Consider the following 21,012-nt stretch of genomic DNA (forward strand, 5'->3'; position numbering starts at 1 on the left):
CCAACAGCTCTGGGTTTGACATGGCCTTGTATGTTAAGCAGAGATCGCCTCTGAGTAGACGATATGCGACAGAGTATAGCTGGAGTTTTTTTAAGGCAGTCAGCGTAGGGCATCTGCTTTAAAAATGCAGGACCATGCTTACCCCTGTTGCCACAGAAATATTATAATAACACTTAGATATTTTCCTGTTTGTTGCTATAAACTGAACTGTTAAAACAGTAAAAATATGCTGCATTTCCTGTATTAGAACCCAGAACCGTCGGTATTACAGCCCTATACTTATACCTGCTGCCATGAGAACAGTGATATCACTGTGATATTGTTGATGTCCATCCGTTGAAAATCGATATTGTTTTGTTTGGAAGTGTTTACCGGTCGTGGTAAACTGTCTCTTTCTCCTCTGCCATTACCCGTTACTTCTCCTGCACTGGTAAGCCCTATCCCTGGCGTATTACGTTCCTGCTGTGGTTGATAGCATGGGATGGTAGCATCCAAACTTCCATCATGTTCGTTAGAAGAAAAAAGCTGAATAAGTTTGGTAAGCTCACCAAGTAGGGTACGTTCACCTCCCATATCTGATAAGGCTCCTCGATTGCCTTGTGTAGCCATCCCCACTCAGACATCCCGTGTGTTACAAATTTTGTATATCGAACCAAATAACTCAAATGAAAACAGGTCCGGTCACACGAACCAGTCAATGAAGGCAGCCACTCACAGTATGTATCCTCAGTAATACGACAGGATCCACAAGTAGGAAAATAGAAAAGTTCTTCATTGCACAAAAACATACCGATTTTAGCGCTTTCTTTTCCAAACAGGAAACTTCTTCAGAATCTATTACATCACATCCCTACTTTGTTTAAATAATTAGCCTCTCTTTTTCATTGTTTAAACACCCAAATACTTTGAATTTAAAATTCACATGAATTCCATATACACAATAAAACTTCTATATAAAAACACTGTAAAAATGCTGTATTGCTTGAACATATCTATATTTACACCTAAATATCGAAAAATGTATATATAAATACATAACACCTTTGTGTTTAATGAAAATACACTGCCTCCTATCTACCTCCTTCATATTGCAACATTGTTTAGACAAAACTACTTCATATTGCAACATAGTTGTGCAAAACTACAAAATGTTCTTCAAATAATCATGTTATGTCACAGAAACACATCTTGATACCATTTTAAAATAAGCATTTTGAAAAAAAAAACATTTTTCTATCCCAGTTCTAAATTGTTAACAAATAGCTTTTAATTTCAATGCTGATGTTATGTTAACGTAGTCATTTAGACCAGGATTTTTTTTTTTTCTTTTAGACTGGGTTTGTAATCCATGAGCAGCTGGGTATGCAGAAGCTGTCGGCCAAGTGGGTGCCCAAATGTTTGAATGCCAAAGAGAATAACCACCCAGTGGACACTTCCAAGTTGATTTTCCCTCATTTTCATCGAGCTGGTGCCAACGTTTTGGAACGACTAGTTACTGTTGATGAAACATGGTTACACCAGTATGATCCCATGACAAAATAACAGTCCATGCAATGGTGGCACTCAGGTCCACCAAAGCCAAAGAAGTTCAAGACCCAAAAGTCAGCAGAAAAGGTCATGGCCACAGTGTTTTGGGATCAGGAGGGTGTTGTAATGACTGGATATCTTCCAAGGGGCCAAACAGTTAATGTAGAGTACTACTGTAACTTGTTGGGTAGATTAAAAGAGGCATTGAAAGAAAAAAGGGGAAGAAAGCTGCGGAAAGGAGTTCTTTTTGCCAGACAGTGCACCTAAGGCTGGCAAAACGGTGGATGTTTTGACAAAACTGGGGTTTGAGTGCATAAACCCTCCACCCTACTCACCAGATCTTGCTCCATCTGACCATTTCCTGTTTCCAAACCTTAAAAATACTTTGAAAGGGCAGCAGTTTTAAGTGATTTAGAAGTGATTACAGCAGCGGAGCAGTATTTCACTGACCAGACTTCAGACTTGCTTTCGGTAGGGTTACAGAAACGTAAGACATGGTGTCATGTGTCCAACTTCAGGGTGAATATGTTGAATAACTTCTAAGTTTCATGGCTCCTCATCATTCCCTTCTAGGTCAGGCTTAGAACTTTTAAGCATGCCCTCATATTCTGTAAACAGTTTCATGTAGTGGTAACGCAGTATTTTTGTGTTGAATGCAGATGCACAGTAAGATATGTAATTAAGCCCCATACATTCAGTGGGACAGTTACTGTGCTTTCACTGTCTCCAAGTAGTAGTACAAAAACATGGCCAGGAGTATTATTTTATGAGAATCTGTGGACTCTGTGTTGTGAGCAGTAGTTGTGAATTAATTTGAATATTGGTATAAGAGTGCATGTTGGACATGCACCGTAATCGTTGTCTTGCCCTTCTGAAAAAGTTAATTTTGGCTTACAATTCAAGTGTGAAACACTTTTGGGATTTGCAACTATGCACATATCCTCTGCCACTAAAATGAAAGCAGAGTGTACCATTTGAACGGTGCAATCAAAATCTGTGTATAATGGCAGAGTGCGGTTAATTTGTGTAGGTAATCAAATGCATTTTAATTCTTAAGATGCGAACTATGTGGATGTTAAAAATGTTTAAATTAGTTGTATTTTAGGTATTCATTGAGTTAGACAATAAACTTTGAGTTTTATAATATGTAATAAAATAATTTACTGACTTTGGTTGTTTTGTAACTCATATTTACCAATTTTGCTCATTTTCACATTGCATTGTAACATGACTAGGTATTCATGAAAGAGAGATGGTTGCATACACTGTTATGTGGCACCACTTTACTGGCAAGTGTTATGTTGTACTTAATATGTTTAGGCTTGTATGAGTAGTAGTGTTAGAGCAGACTTTATTGAAGCCCATTCAGTTTCAGCCAGAAGACTTAATAGGCAGTGGTCAGTTTTTTTTGTTTGGAGGTGTATCCCTACGAAGAGGGGTTGTGCTGTCTGCACACTTAACTAGTTTAACCGACATTTAGATTGCCAAACTTCGGGGTAAGTTATCAGCTAGCAACAAGTCTTTATTTTAGTCCTCCAGTCTTGATGACATGTACCACAATAAAGCATCCTGCATCTAGGGGTGTATTTCTGTACCAAACCTCTGTGGTTTGAACATTTTGTTTTTAATACTTCTGTGTATAATGGGGACAGACTACATTTTCTTTTGACACAGATCAGTGTGAACACCAGAAATTTACTCCAACCTTTCTGACTGAGTTGTACTGTTACATTACATCACTTTATTGTTTTATTGTATCATTGTCCTTTTGATAACTGGGGAAGTCTGACTGATAAAATGGCCCATTTTCAGCAGAAGCCCAGAGAGAAAAGCTCCACAACAAATTCAGAAAAACATTTAAACAGTAGTTGAGTAACTGTATACAAGGAGAGAAAGCCCTGCAACAGATTAAATATTTTACAATAAGTTGGGGTGAAAGGCTCAACAAAAACACACACATACACACCACAATTTACAATAGCTGATAAGTAATTGTATACAAGGGGAGAAAATCCCCACAACAGATAAAAACACAAAGCAAAATACATTTCAGAAATATTAAGAATATTTTGTACTACAAGTAGAAAGACATACTGCAGAACTGTTCCAAAAAACAATACACAGTTATTCAAAATATTGACTATATTTGTAATGATGCACAGAGCCAATAAGTAATGAGTATTTTGCTGTCAAAATAGAGGAATAAAATGAGATGAGGAGGGGAAATTTAAGCGCACAGAGAGAGAGAGACACTTATTAGAAAGATGAGAATGTTATGGAAGGACACTAGAGAGGAACTAAATAGTAAGTGTTGGCTGAAGAGGTAGAAGAGCATACATTAGTAGTCTGGTATCATTAAAGTGAGAGCTTCTTTTAATGTTAGACCATTATTACCTGCTAAGTTATGTTGGTGTTAGTGAATTCAGAGTGAGAAAGGTATAGTTATAGTGAGTAGGTGGTCATGCATCTGTTTTCAGGGTTGTACATGTACAATTCCATGTCTCAGATATATTTTTTAGATTGGTCTTGAAACTGGAAAGGTTGCTGGTATGTTTAAGGGATAAGGCTATAGAATTCCACGAGTGGGCTATGTAGCTAGAATAAAGGGAGATTCCTGCTGACAGGTATGGTGTGTAGGTAGTGAGGAACATTTTGTTTCCAGGTGGAATTGGCCTAGCAGGGGTGTATATGTGCAATCAGTGTAGTAGGGCTTTGCTTTGTTCTGGTTTGTATATTAATTTGTGGACTAGGAGTAATTGCGTGTAAGTGAGACGCTTGGGTAATTCAAGCTAATCAGTCTGTTTTAGGGTTAAGTGATGATGGGCTCTGTTTAATGAATTTGTGGCACATTTTGCTATTTTGTAGTAGCTCTGCTTTATTTTATTTGAGATGGAAGCTTGAAGGTTCTCAGTACTGGGGAACCATACAGTAAATTGGGGAGAAGGAGTGTAGAGGCCCAGAGTTTCCTGGATGAAATTGGTTAATTTTTCTTTGTTCTACAGATTACCCCCTTTTTTGATAGCTTGTTGCGCATGCTGTCTAGTACCTTGATATGGGGGTGACTTCTGTAGGGGTTTTATCAGATGTCAGTATTACGAAATTTTGTTTCAGATGTGTAAGGACTTTTGGGAGAAAAGCAGCAGCTTTTTTTGGATTGAGTAGAAGCTGGGAGTTATTCATCCAGCTTTCAGTTGATGAAAGTGACTCTAGGTTGAGATGTTTGAGTAATTGTTACTAGCAGAATAGATTAATTTGGAGTTGTCAGCATATTGTCCGAGGGATGCTTGACATTTGGCAAAGTGTAGGTTGTTGGTAAATATTAGATTAGGGATTTCCATTATGTAGCTATTCAACATTAGACAGGCTAAACAGTAAAATAGATTTTGTTTCATTTATTCATAAGACAGTTAAGCAGAAAGGAAAATAACCTTGCTGGCCAAGCATGGAAGACTATTTATTAAAAAGAAGAGATGAGCATAAAGTGTTCCGACAGAATGCTCTCTTCTCAAGGAAAAGATACAGTCTTGTCAGCATACAGCATACAAGACAAAGCCTGAGACCAAGGTTAGAAAAAGTGTATAAATTACTGGAGTGAAGCAATTTAATATGTTGTCTTCAGGATAGCAGTTCAGTTAAGGCTAGTAAGTTTGTTCGACCTGTTACTTCAGAAAAGATGTCAAACACTCGAGCATGAGTACAGAAAACCGGTCATCTAGAGACTTATGTCCGTTTACGTTGTTCAGGACAATCAGAATATGATGTGCTACGACTTGACTTGTTTATCAGTACTGTTAATGAAGACAGTATTCAGATATTGTGAACATCTAATAAAACCTTGTTAAATGAACTACAGTGTTTGGAAAATTCATTCTGAAAAGTGCACAAGACTTAGTCCATAAAGGAGAGACTGTCACCTGTTCAACATGAGCTTGGGTAATTAAGAGTTTAATTTCTCAGTCTCATTGCATACAGTATTTCCAGCTAATTACGGTACAGTACAGTAATCTCAATTTTTACAATGGTGCCCGAACAAGGACTCATTAGTCCAGGCAGTCATTAGTTAAGTGATTTGTATTAAAGTGTTGTAATGCATAAACAATATCATAATATAGACAGAGACAAAATAATGTTTGCTAGTTTACAAAATGTAAAATTTAAGTCAGTGCTACATTCTAAAGTGACAACGCAGTTAAAAATTCAGATCATAGGTATAAAAGAGTACATTCAGTTTCAGACTATATGTTTCATACGGAAATGGCAGTTTGCCATGCACATCAGCTCAGTTTACAGTCAGCCTATCAATCTGAATTAACGACAGTACTATATGTCATAGGGCAAAAATCCTTTTTAATGCATTTACAGTTTTACTATTTATCCAAGAAAATTGTAGATAGTAGTAATAAATTGTTGCAACATTCATTACTACTGAAAAGTTAAATGACATCAGCTAAAGAAACGATTATGGTAAAAAAGTGGGTGGAGTTTCACTCTCAGAATAGTATGTTAAAATCTAAGGGTCACGAGACAAAATGTAAAAAGTTCAACAGTTAAAACTGATTTTATATAGGTGCAGAAATGCAGTGTTAACATTGCTACTTTAAATTTCATTTAAAATAAGTTCAGAAACTTGATACAACTATCAAGTTAAATGTAATTGTTACAGCCAAGACCTTAGAAAAGCTGTCCATTTGTAGTGGTGAGACAGAAACAGATTTTGCAAGCATCAGGTGCCAGTAATATTTTTCCTGTAAATACTGATATTGTAGAAGTAGTAAAACAGACTTCACCAGTCCCAGCATTTAAATGTTTTTTATATTCTTTTTTGTAAAAACTTGGGCATGTAAGAAAACGGTTACAAAGTTCAAGCCTAAGGGATCATCAAAAGTATGCTGTAGCTCAGGTTAATGTTGCCAGTGACATACTAGATTTTCAGAATGTGTATAAAGGCTGTAATAGTCCAGCACCAAATCAGTTGGTGTATTTGACTTTATTCCAGGTTAAAAAGGGTGACATACCATACATTTAATCAGTCGTGGAAAAAAAAATGTGGCACAATATGTTACTTGATACAGGGGCTTCAGTTTCAGCTACAAACAGAGCTCTGCCAGAGGACTCGAGTACAGTTTTCATGCTGTCAGGATTTAAAGGGTCAAAAGCAGCTGCAGTCAGCAGCAAGCCTTTGGAAATTAGATTTTTTAAATAAAGCCAATCAACCTGAAAAGAAAATAACAGCAAAATTATGGTTACATTCCCGGTGTGACAATACCATTTTGGAAATGGACATATCAAAATTAGGTGTTGTGTTAAATTTTAATAACAAGATATTGTAAAAAATCAAAAGTCCAATAATACCAGTGTGTGTGCTGAATAAATGCTTCTCGAACCAAAAAATAAATCCAACAAGCAGAAGTAAGATGAAGCAACACCACGCTATCAGTTTATTCAGGAAACAGGCAAAGGCATAAGTGCTTTCGCAGTATTACAATTACTTTCTCAGATGCGTAAAAACTAACTAATTCAATGCCCATTAAATAAAGTGAAAAAATCACATAACATCCTAATAAATCTCTTAAAGAGAGAACATTTTAAATATATACAATACTAATAGTAAACACGTATAAAAAAAGAGAGAATGTTTATAAAAGGTGGGGGTGCTTAGAAAGCAAATGGATTATTAGGTTAAGAGCAGATACAGGGTCAGGACTGAATGATAAAGTACCATCGAAACCAATGTTGAAAGCGCATCTTATTTTTAAATAAGAAGGGAGTTTTAAACTCCCTTTCAACCCCCTACTCTTTATACACACTCACCTTTTTTATACATGTTTACGATTAGTGCTGTATATATTTATAATGTTATCTCTTTAAGAGTTTTACTAGGATGTCATGTGATTTTTTTTTTTCATTTTGTTATTTAATGGGCATTGAATTAGTTAGATTTTATGCATCTGATAAAGCAGTTGTAATACTGCAAAAGCTCTTATGCCTTTACCCGTGCCTGTTTCCTGAATAAACTGCTGCTGGTTTTATGATAGCCTGGTGTTGCTTCATCTTACTTCTGCTTGTTGTAAAAAATCATTTTGCCTACAGACGTGCAAAGGTTTATTAGCAGCAAATGTTTGAAATGTAAATAAAGTCAGCACAACAAGCAATGCTGCCAGTTTATAGTTGTTAACACTGCATTTCATGCAGTAAAATGTAAAAAAGGTCAGGGCGATAGGTAAGGTCAACAAATGTAAAATAAAATAAAATAAATAATGCTATCAGTTTATAATTATTAAAGATGCAACTGTTATTGTACGGACCTGATACTAAATACAATCAAGAACTTTAGCTACCTAGCTTTGCACAAGAAATGAAGAGAGATTTAAAAGGCCTAACTACAAAGAAGACACCTCAAAATTAAAACAGGCCTTCCTTTATCTCATCAGTGACTGGAACAATGCAGAGCAAAATTTGTCAAAGAACCGTGGGGCAGAAATTGACTGTCTGTGTTTCAGTTATTTCTTCAATGTTTGTTTAAAGTTAAAATGTATGCGTTAAAGCAAGTAGGTATGTTTTCAATGTTCTCTTGTTTTCAGGTTCATGGTAACAATTGTACAGCAGTAGTAGTTTTCAGTCTGTCTGTGTTCAGATAGATTCCAGTTTATTTGTGTTCAGGTAACACTGTCAAAATGTTCTCATGTTTTCAAACAAGTGTACAATATTATTAGTTCAGTATATGATAATGTAAATATCTGGTTTCAGAACATGATATTTATATTCTGTTGTTTGTTCAGTATAATACATTTCAGTCAAATCTCAAAATACTTCACATTATTCAGTCATTAATTAAGGGTAAAGTGACGAGACTTATTTGTAACAGGCTTATTACATTATACCGTCATTAGTTAAAGGTAAAGTAACAGAATTATTTTTACAGGCTCATTATTTAAATAGTAGGTAGTGATAGTTATTCAATGCACTCAAGACAGGCTTAATTTGTTAATTACTTTACAGATTACAGTGCACTTTACATAATTATTGTACATTAGTCAGAAATTAAGGACACTAACCAACAATGCAAAGGTATAGACTTAAAATACAGACAGTAAAGGTTTTAGTAAACTATTGTAGCTCATAAATATTCATAAGTTAAAAAAGGTAAGTAGCGTTATAGAGCAAATTTAAGTAAAAATTTATAGACACAAGTTAACGGAATTTGGTAATTATGCTTCAAGACCACTTATCTTTTTAGTGCAGATTTCAATTAGTCTTCAGAAAATAGCCAACATGCTTGATAGGCTATATAATATGTGGCAGAAAAACTGCCAAGGAAGGGATTCCTCTATGTCCAATGCAGTAAAAGAAAATTAACGTAAAAGTTATAACTGAGGTGAGCAAAGTAGGCTCAATGGTTGAGGCAAATCTGGCAAAAATCCAAGACATGCAGGGGGAAATGCTGATAAAAGGTCACAATGCAAAGTTGCCAGTCCAGTCCCGGGAGTAAGGTTGTAAGCAGCTAATAAAGTACAACCATCAGCTACTAGGTTATGTAGGTTTTTAGAAAATTTGGCCTATCATAAGGTATAAGTTTTAAAATCCTCCACTAAAAAAACTATGTAAAGAAATTCAGGAGGCGTGTGTAATATGTCTGCAGACTAACCCTATATTAAAAAACCCTCCGTCAAATCATAAAGTTAAGAAATTTCAATCCAAACAGGCCATAAATGCTCAAGTGACACCTAGTGGTCAAATTTAAAATTGTAAGTTTTTTCAAATTATAAAGTTAAAAGACTTCATTCCAAACGGGGCATAAATGCTCAAGTGACACATAGCGGTGAAAATTTTATTTTCAGATTATAAGTCAGGTAGCATAAAGCTGAATACAGTAGTAAGCAATGTGAATGTAAGGTAACTACAGAAGTAGGTCCCAGTAAACCTTCGTCAGGGACCTCAGGGGGCAACTGTTAGATTAGGGATTTCCATTTTAAAGTAGTTATTAAACATTAGACAGGCTAAAGGGTAAAATAAATTGTGTTTCATTTATGCATAAAAGACAGTTAAGCAGAAAGGAAAATAACCTTGTTGACCAAGCAGGGAAGACAGTTTATTAAAAAGAAGAGATGAGCATAAAGTGTTCAGACAGAATGTTCTCTTCTCAAGGAAAATATACAGTTTTGTCAGCTACACAATGTTCTTTGCACATACAAGAGAAAGCCTGAGACCAAGGTTAGAAAAAGTAAATAAATTACTGGACTGAAGCAATATAATATGTTGTGTTCTGGATAGCAGTTAATTTCAGGTTAGTAAGTTTGTTCGACCTGTTACTTCAAAAAAGATGTCAAACACTCGAACATGAGTACAGAAAACAGGTCATTGTGTCAGTTTACATTGTTCAGGACAATCGGAATATGATGTGCAGCAGCTTGAATTGTTTATCAGTACTGTTAATGAAGACCGTATTCAGATATTATGAACATCTAATAAAACCTTATTAAATGAACTACAGTGTTTGGAATATTCAGTATGAAAAGTGCACAAGACTTGGTCCATAAAGGACAAACTGGCACCTGTTTAGCATGAGCTTGGGTAATTAAGACTTTTGTTTCTAAATCTCATTGCATACAGTGTTTCCAGCTAATTATGGGTACAGTACAGTAATCTCAGTTTTTACAGAAAATATTTATATTTTCAAAAGCAGTGGCCCCAGTAAATCACTAAATGAATCACTTCCAAACTATGACAGTATTCTGATCATCTAGTAGCAGCCAGTCTACTTTTAGAATGTTTTTCATATTTTTACAAATATTGTCATACAGTTCATGGATTGACAACGTCTGCAAGTGAGCTTATAAGTGGTAATGTCTTCTTTCTTTTACAGGTGAGACAGGGTCTGGGAAGACAACACAAGTTCCCCAGTATTTATTTGAAGCTGGTATTGGACGTCAGGGCATTGTTGGAATCACACAGCCCCGCCGAGTGGCAGCATTATCACTAGCAGCAAGGGTTGCTGAAGAAAAGAAAACTGAACTAGGAAAACTAGTATGTTTTATTTTAAGAAATTATTTAAAATGCAGTACTGCAAAGTCACCCTCAATACGCAGACAGTAGTGTACCAGGAAAGCAAAGTAGACTTTCCTGGTACTTTTCAGCAAATAGAATGTTGGCCATTTCCTTTTTATAGATTTTTAATGTGCACTTGAAAATAGTGAGGTATTTATAGGCACTTTCAGTTTTTAGGGTTAGGATTAAGGTTAGGGTTTTAGGTTGAAGGTTTAGGTGAGGGTGTTAGGGTTAGAGTTTTAGGGTGTGTGTTATGTTGTGCAACTTAGTATTTAAGTTCCTCCCAAATTATTAACACTACATTTCCTAGGGGAGCACAATCCTGAAACATACCACCTTTCTTTTGTTTCAAACTAATTATTCAAAAACTGATGTAACTGGTCTGGTCCATTTAGAAGGACAAACTACATTGCTATGCTGCTTTACCAGAAGTGATCTATACTGGACTTTCCCAAACAAGGAGTTTATATAAATACTTATTGCCCTTCATTTTTGCTACATTTATGCATACCGCAGTGCAGGCTACCGTTATTTGAAATGGAGAAAGTACAGTTTAAATCTGAGCACTTTATAAATATATATATATATATATATATATATATATATATATATATATATATATATATGTATATGTGTGTATGTGTATATGTATATATATATATATATATATATATATATATATATATAAAACATTTTTTTTAATCTTGCTTTCATTTGCATTATTATTTTGGTAGAAGTGCAGCAATTTTGGAATATTGTAGAATACCAGAATGTCCTGCAAATGGTGGTATAACTGGCAAATTAAAATGCAGCTCTGCTGTAAGTACCACATTTCCTTTTCCCAGCATGCATTTTCCTTCCTAAAATATATTCTGGTACTCCACACATTGAAAAGTATAAGATAGCTGCTTCTTTCCTGTATTTTTTGTTGGGTTTAAATGATATGTCTTGGCACTTTTTTTAGGAATTTGCTAGAACTTAATGTTATCTTGCCCACCACAGTTTGTCTCCATCCCTCTTACATAACTGAACCCCCAGTTGTTAGAAACAAAAAAGCCGACTCTTGGCAATAGTACACAAAATTGAAACATGAGTTTTTTTAACATTGTATGGCAGGTTAGCACTCCATGTATGAGAAATAAAAGCATCATAGAGGCATAAAAAGTAGTCCTGGAGATAGAAAATAGTATAAGATCACTCAAATATAGAAGCAGGAAACTAAAGCAATATATGTTTAAGGCACAGCCTATGTCTACTAGCTTTTAGTCTACTATAAAAATATCCAAGTGAGATACTCCTTCTCATGGCCTGGCACCTACCATGTATGTAGATATTGTCATTTGTTGTTGTCTTTCGGCTTTTCCCAGTTAGGGGTCGCCACAGCGAAACTCCGGTCCGCAAATGATTGGCAGTAGATTTTCACGAACGCCAAGGTGCCAGCTCGACGTTCAACCTTCAACGAAGGCACGCCCATTCACGCATGTCATTCGAATGCCCACCCAACCGCGGGGAGGACATGCAGACTCCACACAGAAGGCACTCCCCGCACTACAGCCGAGAATGGAACGGGAGAACTTCTTGCTGTGAGGCAACAATGTTACCACTGCACCACCGCGGATGTCTATGTAGATATTCTCAGTAAATTTGTGTAAAACAGTATTGTATCATTTACATGGTCCTTGCGTGCTTTCTCTGTTGCTAGGCAGATGGAATCCAAGATTCTTTGTGTGTCTTTTCTTACTTTCCCTTGTCACTTGTCTCCCTTACTGGGCAGATAAAATTCAGGTCAAGATTTGCTGCTTAAAACATATACTTATCATCTTAGAACTTTCTTATAACAGTCCTTAGTACAGATCTTATTAGTAAAAACTGTTCTTGTACAGTCTGTAACATCTCAAAGATTCTGCCAGACTTCAGTTTATATAAAATATTTTTAAAGAGACTTGAGTGTCCCAAAAGATTATATATCCATTAATTGTCTAGCATCTACCACATTACGTTTTTGGCCAAGAACAATTCCATGTAATCCTTTGTTCTTTCGTACCCGCTGAAGAGGCATAAATGTACAGATCCTCTGTAGAATTCACTATGTACTGTCATTTATGTTTGGTTTCTTTCCCTCCTATTATGCCGTTAACATTTTAGCATGTGAGTGTTTGCTTTGTAGTCTGAATAGAGAAATATGGTATCGGTAACGGAAGCAAACTGATGTGATTTTTTTTAAGACTTCAGTTTGTTTTGTAACTGAGCTGAACCCTGCTTATTTCAAAGTGCTTAAAATGTGTCATAGAACAAAAAACAAAGAATATCTTTGGAAGAAGGTTTCAGGCACACTGTCCAAAGATTCTCAAAGTTATTAGTAGTAAGTTTGATTAATGGCAAGCTAAGTAAATGCAAATAAGATATAACAAACGGAAGAGGGCAACATGATCTAATCTTTTGAAGATTCTGAGTGCATTATGGGAATGAGAAGCCCAACCAAGGAACGAAGTCATGTTCCTAATGTCTGTTTATATGAGCGAATTTTGAGTTAGAGCAAAGTTAAAATTTGCAATAACTGTTAGAGTGCTATAGAGACATAAGAAATTAACAGAACATTGAGATAAGATGAAAAAAATCTGTTTCCGACTGTAGTGATCTTTTAAAGAAACTGCAGTAAAAGCAGAGGTAAAGTTAGAAGAAAAAACGTCTGTATACAGGAATTAAAAACAAAAACAAACAATGTGTCAAACGTGAGTTAAAATTTTTTGCCATAGGTTTTCTCTATAAATTGTGTTGTTATAAGAAGGATAAGTGGGCTTGTGTGGCAGAAAAAGAATTAGGAGTGCTGACTGAAAGACCGAGCAAAACAAACTAAGAATGCTGATTGAATAGTTTTACTTTTTGAGATTGGAAAGTGAAAATAGAGGGTTTATAGGCTGAACAGTAGTGCTCAAGCAGTGTGGCCATAGATCTCAACTGCCCATGATTTTTCCTCATGTTTTGGTCTCTCCATCAAAAATTTGAGTAAATCACTGAGGATTACAGTTAGTAATGCCAGAGAGACAAGTTTCATACTACATATTGTTTAGAGAGTACATGTTGATACAAAACCTTTTGTTTGGTTAACTTTCTAAATGCATTAGACTAATGTTGAAATATTGTCCCTGATTTTGAGCATTTGTCCCTTGTTATTTTTGTCTTTGTTGCTCAGCAAAGTTGAGCGGCATGAGTAGGCCCTAGAAAGAAAAAATGTTTAACTTTGAAATATATACATTGTGGCACACACATCATGTAATTCCCACATTGCACACTTACTGATGCATGTACCAAACAGAAGTGACTGTGCATAAACTTGCAAGTGTAACTTCACCAGTTATGGCTTGTTTGGAGTAAAAAAAAATTGGGCTAAAGTGATGCATTGTAAAGCAAATAAGAAAAGACGTAATTTGAAATACCTAACAGCTTAAAGCAGTGAGGAACATTTTGCATAGAACAAGTCAGAGAATGTCAGTCCAGCACCACTGACATAGCAGTAGATCTGTGCATTAACAAAGGCAGCTAAAATTTCATTCTATAGCACCATAATATGGTGAAAGTAATTATAATATTTGGAGCAATTCCATATTTCATTATGAATAATGTATAAATTTGCTGGTAAAATTTCAGTACATCCTATCTGAGTTATTGGTGACCAAGAAACAAAACTAAAAATGCTAGCCTGGATGCCACTGTGTCAACAAGGAAGAAAGAAAAGGGATAGACGTTCTTTGCCTGACAGTTTTTTGGAGATCTGGGCATTACAACTGCATCTTGAGTGGGGAAGTTGGCAAATGTCATAGTAATCCCATTAAAGCCCCAAATTCTGACAGCAGTTTGAGGAAGCAATCCAAATACAACAAAACAAAAGATTGTTGCACTTGGTATAATGATGCAAAATGTGAATTGAACACCTTATTTTTCAAGGTTGCAAGCCCTTGCCTGCACTCCTGTGTTGGAGCTGACTCTCCCGCCATCTTCATTACATTTTTCTGACTTTGAGGTTGCTCAATTTCTGACAAATAGCACTACTTTTATGTGTGAATCACAGTTCCTGCTAAAGTCCTCAAGGTTGTGCAACCCTAAGTGACGGTATTTTAATAAAAAAAAAGACTGCAGGCTGGATTGTCCCCTGCATTACTCGCCAGTAACTGTTTACTTTGAGACATTTTTTCTAGTTGAAATTTTCTCTTTTAATGTTTTTTACAGACTGCCAGTAATAATGTGTGCACTTTAACAAAATCATACATTACTACAATAGATGATGATGATAAACATTCTAGAAGAGCATTTGTTCAAGTAAAAAAAAGATGATGGTTGCCATTTTGTTATTGGTAGGCACATGAAAATAAATATAGGTTTGGTTAATACTCACTATATGAGGTACTGTTGTACTTGACTTTGTGAATCTGCAAACATATCACTAAAAATATAATCTGTCTGAAATGAACCGTTAAAGACTTATAACGGTTAAATATACACACAAAATAGAGGTCCACAATATTGTATGAAAGTGCTTACCATGTTATTTTATGAAGTGTACAAGATTGTATGAAAGCACTTAGCCTGTTGTGTTGTATACATATTTGTTACGTGTCAATACATCTTTGTAACTTTTGCCATTTTAAGTGTGCAGGTCTATCTACTAGAAACCTATAGCCAACATAACCTAAATGTGTAACTAAATAGCATGAAAACTACTGTTATTATTCAGGTGGTTTACATTGCTGCACATGGAACCAGCAAATAGCTACTTTTAGTGTTTTTGTACAAAAATACAGTAAATCAGAAACAATGTCGCAAATTTCTTTTTGTTAAAGGGGCATCTTCCTACATTAACTTTCCTGCTTTTTATGCTTATGTTAAGGTTACATAGTGTTGATGAAGGGAAAAACTTGGTTTCTGGAAAATCAAATATTTCTTCTATCTCTGACATTATGAAACATTTTGAGTTGGAACAAGTTAATAGCTGATGAAGGGCAGAACCTTCTGTTTGTCTGCAGGAGACTTGCACCTCAGATATGAATACCCTATACTTCAGACAATATTTTTTATTTTAGTTTGGGTAACCAAATTATTTCTGACATTTTTAGATTATTTATGTTTTGTTAAATTCACTTTTGCATTGTTTTCAGTGCTTTCTGTTTAGCATTTTATGGTTTGATAAGTTTACATTCCATATACAGAAATAAAACTGTTATTAAAACATGATTTAATGTTCTCTATATCAATATTTTCAGATCATACATTCTCTAGATTTTTTTGATATTTTTGCTGTTTTGAGCCTTTATTTTAGGGATAAGAATTGTGTAGATGCAGATACCTGCTGTTAAGGTACTAAAAGGTGCATTTGAATGAGCACCAGATAGCATCAGAGAAAAATGATGCTGCCTTGGTGACAGCATACATTTTGTAATTGGATTCTGTTGTTTGACCTGTATGTTATGTTACTCATTTCCCAGGTTGGTTACACTGTACAGTGTGAGGGTGTCACATCTGATGAGACCAACATTGTTTCTTTCAGATGCTATGTTTCTGAGGGAGACCATTGGAGAGCCACTTCTTCACAGATGCTTTGTAGTCATAGATGAAGCCCACAAATGACCGCTGTATACTAGTAGTCAATTTGGAGTTTCCCAGCTTTCATATATTAATAGCTTAAGATTTGAGACATATGGCCATTTTACATGAGTTACAGAACCGTTTTTGTGTGTGTGTGTTTTCTTCTTCATATTGGTGAAGCCAAAAGACATTTTTATGACGGACTCAAAGAACCTTTAAGAGATATTAGGATGGGCAAAAGAAGTGCTTTTAGGGAAAATTTTTTAGTACAACGTGACGGAAATCCGAACTTCTTATTGGCCAATGTTTTATTGCAGGTGCAAGTTACACCAGCAGAAAATCATTTGTCAACAAGTACAGAGTTTATACATTTGAAAGTATAAGTTTAATCGCCAATGGCCTTAATAGGGAGATTAATAAGTTACACAAATATCTCCAATTAATTAACTTGTAGTTATTTATTATTTAGTCAGCACTCATTTTAATTGGTTGTTTTAAAGTAATTTATTGTATATATGTATAGTGTCTTTTCATAGGTAGTACTAGGCTATCGGCCCTAGGGCCTATGTAAGCCTAGCCAACAAGGTTCTCTGGCTTTCACCACCCAAGTTTGCTATTTATTTTGATGGTGTCATGTCACTTCCTTTGAAAGGATTCCTGCCAAAGCACTAGAAGTTGTTTTTTTAATAAAGTGAGTTTGTTGTCCATGTCATTTATTTATTTTATATTTTGTGGTCATATCTATTGGTAATTTTTTTGATTTTAAGCAGTGACTTTGTATTTAATGGTTCGGATATAAATGTTTACTTAATGAAGCAAATCAACTGCAGTGTATTTGCAGAGTTTCTTTTTGGTGTTGGCAGTTTGGAAGTAGTTCATAATGGCATGCCATCAGATGCATTTACTAGTGGTTTCACCAAAAACCAGGAAGATTTTTTTTCTTCCAGTTTCAGGAGTTGGGGAGGACATAAACAAAGGAGTATTTATTTTTTTCCAGTCTTTTCCTCCGTTTTCATAAGATAGACTGCTTCCATTAAGGAACTGTACAAATTTGAGAAGTTGATGGTGTCAGAAACAAATGTGTATTACAAACATGCTACCTTGAAAAAATAAATGGAGCTAGATATTTCTGTACGTTGTTGTTGCTTTTAAAAGCCACAGTGCTCTATTTAATTGAGCTATAGAAAGAGAAACATTTTGAAGAAATTTGGACCAGTGGAGCCAGTTGTTGTGCCATGACTGAGGTAGAAATTTTGGTTAAGAGGGATTATGCGGAACAAAGAATTGGAGACAGAAATTAAAGATACACATAGTCCATTTAGGTGACACAAACACAATTCTGATTTTATATAGTTAATGACTAATATGTATAATAAAATTAAAAATAAATAGGCCAGAAACTAATAATGTCAGAAGAAAAAACTTTGTAGAGAAATTTTTATGATTCTAATTTGGAAGAAGATATTTTTATGGAAATTGAAGACTCAGAGTGTTTTTACCAATAGGAATTCGTGCAAGAAGTCACATTCTGTAGATTCTAAAGTGTCCACTACTGCTGTTGGTATACAAAGTTTGGAAATCAAACACACGAGTCCATTAGTGTTGGAAAATATTGAAAACATAAGCATGAACAGGGAAGTTATTAATTTTAATTTTTAACAGCAAAACTTTCTTTCTGGAAGAGGTTGCAAGCAACAGTTTAACATTGTAACTGGGGATTTATCAACTCAGGTGGAAGAAGTGAAAATAAGACTGTTTATTGACCATATTGAAGAGGTTTGTCTTCCTGAGTTCCATACTGTGCTCTGTTCCAAATTACTGTCATTAAATTATAAGTATTGTAGGATTGTCTATTTTAGATTCAGTTTTTCAACATTTAAGATCTATACCCACTGTGCTTCGTAGGTCATATAAAGTAAAAATATATTTGTTTAAATTCTACCATTTGGCCTAGTGTGGGCTTGTAGGATGATTATAAGAAACTTCGTATAAAGCATCTTCTTCTTTTTGCTGTTCCCATTAGGGGTTTCAATAGCGGATCATCTGTTTCAATTTCTTCCTGTCCTCTGCACTTGCTGTGTCACACCAACCACCTGCATATCCTCTCTCACCACATCCATAAACCTTATCTTAGGCCTTCCTCTTACCTGGCAGCGCCATCCTTAGCATCCTTTTCCCAATGTACCCAGCATCCCTCCTCAGCACATGTCCAAACCAATGCAATATCGCCTCTCTGGCTTTGTCTCCAAACCGTCAAACCTGAGCTGACCCTCTAATATACTGATTCCTAATCCTGTCCATCCATGTCACACCCAATGCAAATCTTAACATCTTTAACTCTGCCAGCTCCAGCTCTGATTCCTGCCTTTTTGTCATTGACACGGTCTCCAACCCATAACATAGCTGGTCTCACTACCCTCTTGTAGACCTTCCCTTTCACTCTTACTGGTACTCGTCTGTCACAAATCACTCCTGACACTCTTCTCCACCCTGCCTATTACTCTCTTCTTCACCTCTCTTCCAAACTCACCATTACTCTGAACTGTTGATCCCAAGTATTTAAACTCATCAACCTTCACCAACTCTACTCCCTGCATCCTTACAATTATTCTATCTTCCCTCTCATTCACACACATATATTCTGTCTTAGTCCTGCTGACCTTCATTCCTCTCCTCTCCAGGGTCTCCTCAACCTGTTCCCTACTTTCACTGCAGATCACAATGTCATCTGCAAACATCATAGTCCACAGGGACTCCTGCCTGATCTTGTCTGTCAACCTGTCCATCACCATTGCAAATAAAAAAGGGCTCAGAGCTGATCCTTGATGTAATCCCACCTCCACCTTGAATGCATCCATCACTCTTATCGCAGACCTCACCACTGTCACACTACCCTTATACATATCCTGTACCACTCTTACATACTTCTCTGCCACTCCCAACTTCCTCACACAATACCACAATTCTCTCTAGGCACCCTGTCATATGCTTTCTCTAAGTCCACAAAGACGCAATGCAAATCCTTTTGACCTTCTCTCTACTTCTCATCAACACTATTAGAGCAAACATCGCATCTGTAGTGCTCTTTCCCTCCATGAAACCATACTACTGCTCACTAATCATCACTCATCATCTCCCTTCTTAACCTAGCTTCCACTACTCTTTCCCATAACTTCATGCTGTGACTGATCAATTTTATCCCTCTGTAGTTACTTCAGCTCTGCACATCACCCTTACTCTTAACAATCAGTACCAAAAGACTTATCCACTCCTCAGGCATCCTCTCACTTTCCAAGATTTCATTATCCAATCTGGTTAAAAACTCCACTGCCATCTCTCTTAAACACCTGCCTTCAGGCATACCTTCCTCCTCTTTTTCTCCTTCAGCCAACAGTAGCCCAATTTCCACCAACACGGTCATAGTTAACCCTGGCCTCGACCAATCCAGTATGGAAATCTTTGTTGTTGTCCGCATATGTCATTTGGCAAAAGTTTTACACCGGATGCCCTTCCTGACGTAACCCTCTCCATTTATCCAGGCTTGGGACCAGCACAAAGAAATGCACTGGCTTGTGCATCCCCAGTGGCTGGGTAACTTCATATAAAAACTGATTTATTTTCTTTCAAGTTGTCTAATACAGCTAATTTTTTTCTTTACCCGATTTGGGAAAGAGACATGATTTTATTAATACCTGTGCTTCTTTGTATGCTCATTTCATAGAAATGATGAGTAATTGTATATTTCCATTTAGAAATGATATGTCAAATGTTTTTCTACCATGATTAATTTGGAACCTGAAAATGCTTTTAAACAGTTTAATTTACCTCATCTTTATACAAATTATAATCTAAAAGAGACTGGCAAACTCTTAATGAATTAAAGACCAATCACAGTATTGTTAGAAGACTGGCTGATAATGTGGTTACACTAGAGGTTCATTTGATTGGCGTGATGAATCACAATATTTGGGTGGCCACGGTGGTGCAGCGGTTAGCGTTGCCGCCTCACAGCAAGAGGTTCTCCGGTTTGATTCCTGGCTGGGGGGTGCCTTCTGTGCGGAGTCTGCATGTTCTCCTTGTGGTCGCGTGGGTTTCCTCCAGGTGCACCGGTTTCCTCCCACATCCCAAAGACATGCTGTAGGTGGATTGGACATTCTAAATTGGCCCTAGGTGCGAGTGTGTGCATGTGTGTGTCTTCTGTGGAAGGTTGGGCGCTGGGCTGGCAACTCGACACCGTAAAACTCCACTGCCAATCATGAGCGGACAGGTGATCCGCTGTGGTGACCCCTAATCGGGAAAAAGCCGAAAGAAGAAGAAATGAATCACAATATCTCATGGTCATTGGATATGTATTGGTTGACTGACTATATGGATGTTCAGAGCTTATATACCAGCATTAAACACAAGTATGGTTTGGAGGCACTGTTGTTTTTTTAGCCGATTGTTCCATGTCTACTAGTATAATTGAGCTTACAGTTTTTTTTTTGTTGGATATATATTTGTATATTTTAAATTTAGTAGTCAAATTTATCTTCAAATTTCAGGTACTGACATGGAGACCACTTTTGTCCTAGCTTCTGTTAATGTTATGATAGGTTAGGTTGGGAGAGAATGCAATTATAGTTCAAAATTTTTATTCTGATCATGTTACTAATTTTTTTCTATACATTGACTTGGTTCTGTTATGAAAAAGGGATAAAGATTTTGTGTCTACTTTTTATGTTATCTTCATGTCAAAAGTAAATTGTATGTTTTACTAGTAGTTTGAATAACCGTTATATAGACTTTATGGATATTTTATTATTTGCTACTTTGTAGGGTAAGGTGCAGTCTAGAGATTATTTGGTAAGTCGAGTGGTG

The 21,012-nt window shown here is 36.0% G+C and overlaps 1 protein-coding gene across 1 annotated transcript in view; it reads left to right on the top strand.

The window, feature by feature from the left end:
* Positions 1-21,012, top strand: part of DHX33 (DEAH-box helicase 33) — a 380,923-nt gene that overhangs the window by 37,192 nt on the left and 322,719 nt on the right. The window contains exon 2 of the mRNA XM_044054042.1: positions 10,391-10,551. Within this exon, the coding sequence (XP_043909977.1) occupies positions 10,391-10,551 (161 nt within the window). The remainder of the gene's footprint in view (positions 1-10,390; positions 10,552-21,012) is intronic.

The sequence above is a fragment of the Protopterus annectens genome, chromosome 13.part0 (assembly GCF_019279795.1).
Source record: "Protopterus annectens isolate FY-2018-M chromosome 13.part0, PAN1.0, whole genome shotgun sequence".
Taxonomy (NCBI): domain Eukaryota; kingdom Metazoa; phylum Chordata; order Ceratodontiformes; family Protopteridae; genus Protopterus; species Protopterus annectens.